Source organism: Glycine max, chromosome 4, assembly GCF_000004515.6.
Source record: "Glycine max cultivar Williams 82 chromosome 4, Glycine_max_v4.0, whole genome shotgun sequence".
NCBI classification, from domain to species: Eukaryota; Viridiplantae; Streptophyta; class Magnoliopsida; order Fabales; family Fabaceae; genus Glycine; species Glycine max.
Window position 1 is genome coordinate 35,351,053 of NC_016091.4, and position 9,880 is coordinate 35,360,932.

The 9,880-nt window shown below is 32.0% G+C and overlaps 1 protein-coding gene across 2 annotated transcripts; it reads right to left on the reverse strand.

Annotated features, from left to right (window-relative positions):
* Nucleotides 1-403: 403 nt before the first annotated feature.
* On the reverse strand, nt 404-8,196 carry LOC100805764 (putative GPI-anchor transamidase). Of its 2 annotated transcripts, XM_014774695.3 has the most exons (11): nt 7,887-8,196; nt 7,715-7,790; nt 7,264-7,305; nt 7,023-7,167; nt 3,940-4,169; nt 3,590-3,647; nt 2,608-2,685; nt 2,383-2,471; nt 1,926-2,007; nt 1,050-1,223; nt 404-956 (listed from the first exon to the last, which is right to left on the reverse strand). In XM_014774695.3, exons 2-11 carry the CDS (start codon nt 7,759-7,761, stop codon nt 813-815), a joined length of 1,089 nt encoding a protein of 362 aa, XP_014630181.1. In that variant the 5' UTR covers nt 7,762-7,790; nt 7,887-8,196; the 3' UTR covers nt 404-812. The 2 variants fall into 2 exon arrangements, with proteins under 2 accessions (XP_014630181.1, XP_006578472.1); XM_006578409.4 differs by having other exon boundaries at nt 7,715-8,193.
* Nucleotides 8,197-9,880: the final 1,684 nt, after the last annotated feature.

Below are 9,880 nucleotides of genomic sequence, written 5' to 3' on the forward strand. Positions count from 1 at the left end.
ATTTAACCCATTATTAAATGCACAAATTTTAATATTTAATGAGGTTTTATTTTTGATATTTTATGCTTTAATACTTTCTTTGACCCTAGAAATGTTTTTTTTTAGTCCCAATAAATTATATTTATTTTTGTGTTAGTATATGTAAATTAATGATGATGTAATGTCTCATGCTGATGTGATATGATAATGTTATTAAATGGTGATATGATATCATTATTTCATTTGTTATGTCATCAATTTGGTAAGAGAAACTCATAATCAGAACAAAAAACAAAACAAATATAAAACAAATACAAATTTCAAGATTAAAACAAGAAAAGAAAGAAGAAATTTTATAAGGATGAAAAACAAAAATGCTAAATTTCAAGAAAAAATATATTTAAACCTTTAGTATACAAGTAGATAAAATGATCAAGCATTTTCATTTCCGAGTTCTTAAAAGAGCAGTGTTCTAATGTTGGACATCAACATAATATCTAAAAATAGAGCGAGGTTTTACAAAAATTTTACAGTTTGCAATCATAATCATAATCATCATCAAAATACAAGGCGAAACATGACAGCAGCAGCAAGCCAACATCACCAATGGCTACCAGAATAAACTGCACCAAGGCAAAAGCAATAGCTAACAGAATACAGCTGATAGGCAACAACTATGAAGCTGCTCTACCAGTAGTTTGCGTCCCACATATTATGCAGCCAAATAATCTGCTTTTTCGGGTGAAATTGCATTTCAAGCAACGGTGCCATCTAGCAGCATCAAAGAAATGTGTCTGCTCTGCTAACAAACTTACGGAATATTTCCCCAATCTTTACTTTGACAGCCATGTGGAAAATATCAGCAAAGGAAGCATTAAAAGCAGTCCATAGCACACCAAAGTATCGATGCTTTCAGAAGTATTGGCATTGCTGAGAATAGCACTCCATAGTGGTCCAACACTATACCAGAGATATTTCTGCATAACGAATCCAGTGTCCATGATTTTCAGCTTTACATGAAACAGTTTAAATTGTAAAAGCAATCTGAATGAGGCATAAATTAAATTCACCTCAGCAGTTAAATTATTAAATTGATCCTCGTCATCCGAGTCACTGTCAGAGATTGATTCATCCAAAGACATATTGCTTTTAGCTTCCTCAATTTTTTTATTTGACCGGGATCTGTAGGCTGAATCAGTATGTATCGTTTTCATTACAGAACCAAAGAAGTTTGTCACAGGTACCTAGAAAGAAGAGACAAGACAAGAACATTACTTTAATCAAACAAAGCATCAAAAGTGGCAGATATCAAACTAAATAAATCATTGAACCTATCCAATTAAAAACTAAAAATTGAGCTAAAAGATAAAAATCAAAACCAAATTTAAAAATCAATTCAATCCAAACTAAACTAAAAGTGCGAGCGAAGTTCTCTATTTTGTACATATTTAAGAATTTTCCTATCATGCTGTTTGCCAAATTTAATTTCCTTGATTGAATTTGTATATATGCTGTAAGATTGATAATTAATTTTGACTGTATTTCATGAATTTGGATAGTCATACATGTATATATAAAAAATATCTATTTAGATTGAGGATTGGATTGGATTTATATTTTGAAACAAACCAATTATATGTTATTATAAGGCAGTGTTATGCCGGGATCAAACTTAGTCTGGTCAATTTAATTAACAGAAACCTAGCCTAGGGATCCAATTAAAAATAATTTAAAAGTTCAGAGAGCCTATTACAAACTTCTGAAGGTTTAGGGACCAATTTAAAAATTCTCAAATAGTTCAAGAACTAACAGATTAATTTAACCTTAGAAAAGTAGATTCCTTATTCACCAAACAAAAAAAAGAAAACTAGATTCCTTAACACAAACAATAAATTTACGAAAGAAAAAGGAGCAAAAGATTAAAAATATGTCCATAATTTTATTACCTCCTTTAAATAGCGTTGGTATATATCCATTCTGTAATATGCAGTCGACATCAACAAATTTGGATTATATGAATTGAAAAGGCTGCAAAACAAACACCCAAAAAAACTGAGTAGACAATTTAGCCTTCATTGGCATGCTGCAAAAATCATTCCAGCTGCTTTTAAGTCTAATTAATGATTTTGCTTTACAAATAAGAGAGGATAATGATTTCGAGCGTTTACAAATGATAGGAAACATGAAAGTTGTTTTACCAAAAATGGGTCAATTAAGTTTTAATCACCAATTGGATTTTAAAGAGGATTGTTTCAAACAAAGATTAAGAAATAGAGCTGCAACAAATGTTCGGAAAGTAAAATTCAATTAAAAAAACAAAAGAAAAGAACAAGCATACTCTATAGACACTTGATAGCAAGGACAAAATCCTTGACGTGAAAAGGCTGATAAAATTTTTAGTACCTGCTCAACGAAGCATTGTCATACATATTCAGCCTCTCAAAGAAAGCAAGAGTGTAAAATGTAAAACGATCAACAACTGAAACGCCAACCTGAATATTTTAAAGAACAATTACCAAAGAAATTTATTTGTGCAGAACATGGACTTAAACAAGAAGAAACCCAATGGATAAACTGTAGCAAATTATGTCAAATAATTGTGTGAAGGACTATTAAATTCATACATACATCTGAATCCAAATGATGTGAATATGAATTTTCTCCTTTCATACTACTTCCAATTGCCAAAACACCTGGTGAATGAAGCTGCCAATGCTCGGAAAAAGAGCAATCAGTAACAAAACTTAGGGAAGAATAATCAGCTAGACAGAAAAAAATAATTTCTTATTATCACATAATAAGCAATTATAAATTCCAGGTGGAAATTGAAACAGACTGGCTTGGCATGACCTAGGGAAGGGGAAGTAACAAAAAACAAAAAGCAGACTGTTCAAACTCATATTCTTTGTAGTTCGAGATATGATGTTTAATTGGAAGAAAAATATGTTATACAATTAGTTATGAAGGTATATGTTATAGCATGGGGATGAAGCAAAAATCACAACCCTCAGTATAGAAAGTTGTAAATCTCCTTTCATCAAAATTATGTAATTGCCACAAAAATGCTCATGACAGAAAGCAAAGTAACCATCATTTATACAGAAGGACAATAATTCAGAAGGAAAATTGACTGAATTTTTTTTTAATAAAACTCTTTCATAATTTTTTTTTTTGAATAAAAATTATAGATATAAAATAATGAAATCTAAAAATTTTGGCCCCCTTAGAACACAAGTAGCTCCGCCCCTGATTACCCAGGCACTGTTTTACCAATGATAGAAAATATGACCATTCCATCAAGGGCAAGAACATCATTTAAGAAAATAAATCTAATGAGGAACACAGTATGCATTAAACTTGGACAGATATCAACTCTAAAACTAACATTTTGCACAATTGAATTTCAGAGTATGTACTGAACTACTGCTGTACTACTGCTGTAAAGGTAACAGAAAAAAATATGTACAGAGTAGAACTGTACTCCAATATGCACTTCAATGTTGATTAATTCTGGACAATGAACACTCAAGAATCAAGATCACAAACTGTTATTTCATAAGAATCGGCATAGGATTTTTAAAGAATGATAAAAATGCAAAATCAACGAGACCTGGGAAAAAAGAGTAGAGGCTTGGCAGGTGTCCACCATTATCAGAAGCTCCTTAAACCTAACAATTCCCATTATGAGTATGAGCCAAAAATGAGTTCTTAGTCCAATACATAAGCATAAGAAATCAGAGTCCTTGTTCGTGAGTCTATTTGTCAAGGACACGATTAGCTTTGTTCCAGTGATTTCCTCTTCCAATGCATAAGCATAAGGAGGACTCATTATCCTCCTCTTTGTAAGAAAAATCACCACCCCAACAAATAATACTTCATTAATAAAAAATTCATTTTCATTTCATGTAATCAATTTACAATTCATAGGTCACAAATAAAGAGTTGAATAAGAAAGAATACCTGCGCTTCTCTTTCATTTGCTTCACAGCATCAGCTAAATCGTGACTTTGAAGCTCTTCCGAATCCTGAAACTTCAAAAACTCATCACCTCCATGCCCTGTCATATACAGAAGAATATGACTTCCCTCATCACTAAGAAGTCGTTTGGACCTTGGAACAGATGTCTCATGACGTCCAGTAAGTACCCGTAAAAAGTTTTCCACTGTCACTTCATAGCCACGATAGTCTACCTGAATGATTGCGGGCAAATGATCATCTTCTAAAACATACTACATATCATGAGCCCTAAAAAGTAGAAAGAGACAATTATTCTCTCTTCTAAATACTACAAGAGATTGAGAAACAATTAAATGAGAGAAGAAAATGAACATGGGGCTTTTTCAAGTTTAGCCATTGAACATTATATCACTAGTACCTTCTCCACTAGAGAATATAACATTTGGAATGAAGATGAACATATAAACATAACAGTTATGAACTTTTGCGTAGGATCAAGTAATGTGCCTAGACACGGAAGACTTCTTTCGATCTATAGTGAAAGCAAGAAGCAAACTCGTCCTTGACTGAGCCTCTCCTAAAGTAACACAAGTTTTTCTGAATATTTCTCATTGATTAAATTTCAATCAAGTCTACCCCTTTAAATAGGCACAGACATATTCCTAATAATCCTAATTGATAGGATCATAACTAACCAAAGTTATCAAACTCAAGAGTTTACGTAGACTCGTGGGAGCTCCGTAAACTTGACTCGTAGACTTGTAAGAACCTGCTTCATATAAAAAAAAATGATAAAATACCTATAAATAGCATACTAAATTACTAATTCAACATTTCAATACCTTAATAAAGCAAAATAGTAATCCACAAATTCCAAAATACTAAAATAACCAAGTCTAGTAGTACATCACTACTACTTAAGTCCAATCTTACACCAAATAAAACAAATAATAAGTTCACACAATTACAAAACATAAGTTCTTACACTGATAACACTTAAATAACTAAAAAAGGACAATGCCACTTAGATAATCCATAAAATAACTTAAATCAATTCTTGGAAAAATTCAAGAAATTTTATCTAGATAAGGAAGCACAGATGATGGAAGGAGAAGAGAGATATCGCCCAAAATTGTTAAATTTATTGCGATAACAGAATTTACAATGAAAGTGTTCAAAGCACTCTCAAGCTCTCTGAAACCAAAATACAGAGCTTCTTATAAAGAAGACAACAATTAACTGTCTAACTAAAAACAATTACAACAGAAAATAGTTATAGTCACAACACAACCTATGTTAATGAACCATTAGACTGGACGCTCCACCATATTATAGAGGATTGGATGACCTATGCGGAAGACAAGAGTACTGGATCAGACGACCACTGCTGTCCACCCTATCTCTATCATACATCGTCCAACAATCAACATCAATACAATGCAGTACAATACATGAACGTTTGGGTTTAATTTTTTAATTCAATAAACTCAGACTTAAATCACGAGTTTACCGAGTTTACTCCGAGTCTACCAAAAAGCGAGTTTGTTAACAAGTTAACTCGGAAGGTTTATGTGAACTCGTGAGATTGTTAACGAATTAACACTCAAGTTTGATAACCATGTAACTAACAATTGATCCTAATTTATAAAATAAAAATAAGAGATCCCTAATTAATAAGATCTTATCTAAAAATTACCCTGATTAATAAAATAAGAATTTGAACTCAGAAAAAATAAAGAAACAAGATAAACTAAATAATTCAACATTTAGATATGATAGTCCTAATTTGTGGCCATATTAATTACATGAAAGTAAAAGATAATTTCTAGAGGTAAGCAGACTTTTTACAAGAGAGACAAACTTAGGTAACTATCAGAGAAGTTATGGGCTTTATATAATCCATTAATTATCAATGTGCAACTTTATGGGCTTTATATAATCCATTAATTATTAATGTGCAACTGCCAAATAGATGAACTAAACTATTATAAGGTAGATTCAAACCTTACTCAGAAAGTTCTCTACCAGGTGCAGCTTAGCTCTGTTCGGCTCATTATGAAGCAAAGTCTTGATAGCAACACTTACATTTTGTAACAATTTCATTAATTACACGATCGTACCACATGTGCCACCATAGCAAAATGTATGAATAATTAAATATAATGTATATGTTTTTAAAGGAATCTCAAAGCTTATTTAGAATTTTAGATATTTATACCACAAGCATATGAATACAGTCAATGAAGCAAAGCTAGAGAAGCCTTTGCCCAACTAATAGAGAACTCCCCATATCCCAGATAAAGTTCTTGAGATAGGTTCAGAGATATCATGGGATTTTTATATATAATAAAAGCCTCAAGATAGAGCCCAATATATTGACAACAGAGTGCTATCAAAGATAGTCGACTAGTCAAGCCAGTTGCCCTCAGCAAGGATGGCAGAATTTGATTGCATCATTTTAGACAACCTGAGGAACTTTTAATTGGAAAGAGACATCCATCAAGCACAAAAATTATTGCTTTTGTATTAAATCTTATTGTCATGATGTAGGTTTTTATTTTGTTTTTAATTTGGCCACCAAATTGCCTCAAAGTGAGGCAGATTTTTTGGGTTGCAGCCTCAACCTGCCTTGGCCCTCATAACTACACACATGCTTACAAATTTGTCTATTGTAGGATCATTAGGATGCAGTACATTTCCAAAGGAGTCTCTGTTCTACTTCTACAACAAAACCATAAACAAAAAGTAAAGAACACATGCAAGAGATCTACTTCTACAGCAAAACCATAAACAATAAGTAAAGAACACATGCAAGAGATGAGTTCAGGATAAGTTTCATCCAGCTAATCTATAGCTTTGGAACCCAAAGTTCTTACAAACAATGATAAACCACATTTTGGAAATGTAATGATTAAATGAAAAAGTACCAACTATACAAATTGTTTAGCTTAGTGTTTGCGATTGTAAAACAAAAAATCCTAGGTTTGCACAGAGAGCCACGAGGCAGAGATAAGCTTAACAATAAAGATCTTCTCTATAATAGTCTATAAAAGATTCAGACATAAAAATGCACACCAAAAACTCACCTCAACATTATCCCCATACAGATTAAGTATATGGTTTTCATTATTAAAAACTTGGGCAGGGTACTTGTTTCTAGCATTACATGCCATGTCATCTGCTAGCATGAGTATAATCCTCTCATCCGGTATTCCTAGCCGTTTAACTGTCCTGAATGAGAAAGAAGTTAAAGACCAATAATAGATCATTGTCAAGCATAATTCAAACAATTTAAAAAAGAAAAAAAGGCTAAAGTTGTATACGTACCTATACAATGACAGGGTATTGGCCATATGCCGATAATTAAACCTGAACAAGGGAAGCAGCACATTTAGTATACTATCCATGCCATACAACAAGAAACCTAAAGGTAAAATATAATTCAAAATACCTCTGTAAGACACATAGCGAGTTGCCATAGTACTAAATAAACAACAAAATTTCATTTTCACCAAGCATTGCTGCCCAAGATACTCAACAAAGAATTAGGCAAAAACTAAAAAGTAAAAGGCCAAAAAAAATAATAGCACAAATGTTTTCAGTGCCTCCTGACTGATTTTTTTCTGTTTGGATGTACAATTTGTTAAAAAAGCGTTTCCCAGATTTGAGGGATTAAAAAATGCATATTTTTATTTGAGAGTCTAAATATGTCACAAGGGACAAAAACATATTTAAACCTAAAAAAAATCAATCTTAAGAATAAGAAAGGTTGATGTACCAGAAGCGAGACGTGCAGACCAAAACAGCCCAATTATTAGTGTGCATTGTAGACTCAAACGCAGATGAGGAGTATGCTACAGAGTAGCTCAGAAATATCAGCAGCAATACTTCCATGATCATATTCATAGGGAGCTTTGAAACACCTAATGCCATGCTTTTATTCTCTTTACCTAACTTGTCCTTCTTTTCTTCCGGTACCAAATAAGTGTTCCATCACATTCACTGCAACCACAAATCAATCCCGCAATCGCAAAACAGCTGATGATTCGGGTAGTTTAAGGATCATGTAGGTCAAATCAAACACTGAATTAAATGAGTTTGGTGTCGGCGTCGGCGGGAGTGTAAATAAATTAGGTAGTTCTTCGGGCGAACGAGATCGGCGTCTTCTGGTGGCAGTTCTTCTAGTTCTAGTTTTTCACAACCAACTCTTTCTTCGAGTATTTTTTTGGGGTTTATTTATTTACCATTTAGGCTTAGCCGCTTAGCCGTTGATGTGTGTATGTGTTTTTTTTTTTTTTTATTTCTTTCTAATGTGTTCTGGGCTAGTTTCCTTGGGTGGCCAGCAGATCCAGCATCAATGGGACTACTATTCCCACCATCATTAATGCTCTTCCCCCCTCTCTTCAAAAATATGCAAAAAGACACTCTTGCACTCCTATTTTTTTAATTCCCAATTTTTTTTTTACTTTTATATAGTGTTTGGTTGGAGGGAAATGGAGGGGAAGTGTTGTTTGTGAATAAACAAGGCTAGTCGAATACAATTCATCTAACTTTTGCTCCAAATAATTCCAAAATTTGAGATTTTACATCAAACAATTTGTGTCAAAAGGGAAAACTTGTCTTTCAATAAGTATGGGTTTTCAAGTTACTTTGGAAAACACTTGATTGAAGGTGAATTGTAACAAGACTTTCGAGATAAACAAGATAAAACATAAATAAATTTGAAAGCAATAAGACTGAAAGCGAGTAAATTGAATATAGAAATAGCCAGAAAAAGATATTTGTATTTGATTGATTCGCCAGGTGTCTGGATGTGATATATTTGTTATTGATGAATGAAATTGTGAATGATGTTGTTGTTGTAACAATTGAAAATTTTGTGAAAAGTTTTAATTACAAAGGAGACTCTGCCCAAAATTTTATATTTTTTCTTCTATTTACTTCTTTATTAAATTTTAAATGGGCATAAGAGTTTGTTTTGTAAACCATAGTTCTCCTCTTTAATTTAGAATTTTTTTTCCTAAAATACTAGTCTCGTGACATTATGGATGGTTGTTGTTTGAGACTTGTGTTGTCTGAAGAACTCAAGAGTGTAAATCTCAGACAAGAAATTTATTATGTATATATGTGAAATGTGATTATGGATGGCATTGATAACATAGAGATGAGATGATGTAGATGTTTGTGATAATAACGATATGAGATGATGTTGATGGTTATGATAATGATGATATTGAGATGATATGATGTTAATGTTGATATGAGATGATGATAATGTTGATGTAGGATAATGACATTTAGATGAGATGATGTTGATGTTGATGATGTCATCATGATGATGTATGATGTGTATGTATATCGGGGATACAGTGACCATGATGGATATCCCTGGTAGGTGAAATAGAGTAGTTAAAGAGTTTTAAGCATCCCTGAAAAGAAAGGGGATGACTTAAAATCTTTAATTATCCACGGTCAGTGTATTAATAGTGCTCATGTTTCATATTTCATGCTACATGAAAATAGTATAAATTTTGTTAATAAGTATTTGTAGTTTTTTTGCAAGGAAAAATATTTGTACTTGGAACCATGTTAATCAATTTGAAACTTCTTTGAAACTCAAGCTAATCCCCATGGGAGGGAAAAGTAATAAAATTTTGTTACTGGATTATATGGCTCTAAGGCAATAAATTGGTAAAACATAGTGTTAATATTAATTTATTGTTGATAATATTATTTATTAAATATTTCTGTAATGAATTTAATATGAGTAGCAGGTTTAGAAGAAAACTAAAGTTTTTGTCTAAATAAGTTTCGGTCTTGTTATTCTAAAATTTATATTTTATAAAAAATTATTATTATTATTATTATTATTACTATTATTATTATAGTAATAATAAAAATAGGTTAAAGAGGTAGAAAAGCGAAATTTAATACGTATATATAT

Bases quoted from the DNA above. Each gene is read 5' to 3' on its own strand.
- LOC100805764 (XM_006578409.4), bottom strand. From the start codon at position 7,869: ATGGCATTAGGTGTTTCAAAGCTCCCTATGAATATGATCATGGAAGTA. The intron at 4,170-7,022 runs GTGAGTTTTTGG...GCAATCATTCAG, and splicing joins TGTATGGGGATAATGTTGAG to GTAGACTATCGTGGCTATGA. The intron at 2,008-2,382 runs GTACTAAAAATT...TTTGTTTTGCAG, and splicing joins GACAATGCTTCGTTGAGCAG to CCTTTTCAATTCATATAATC.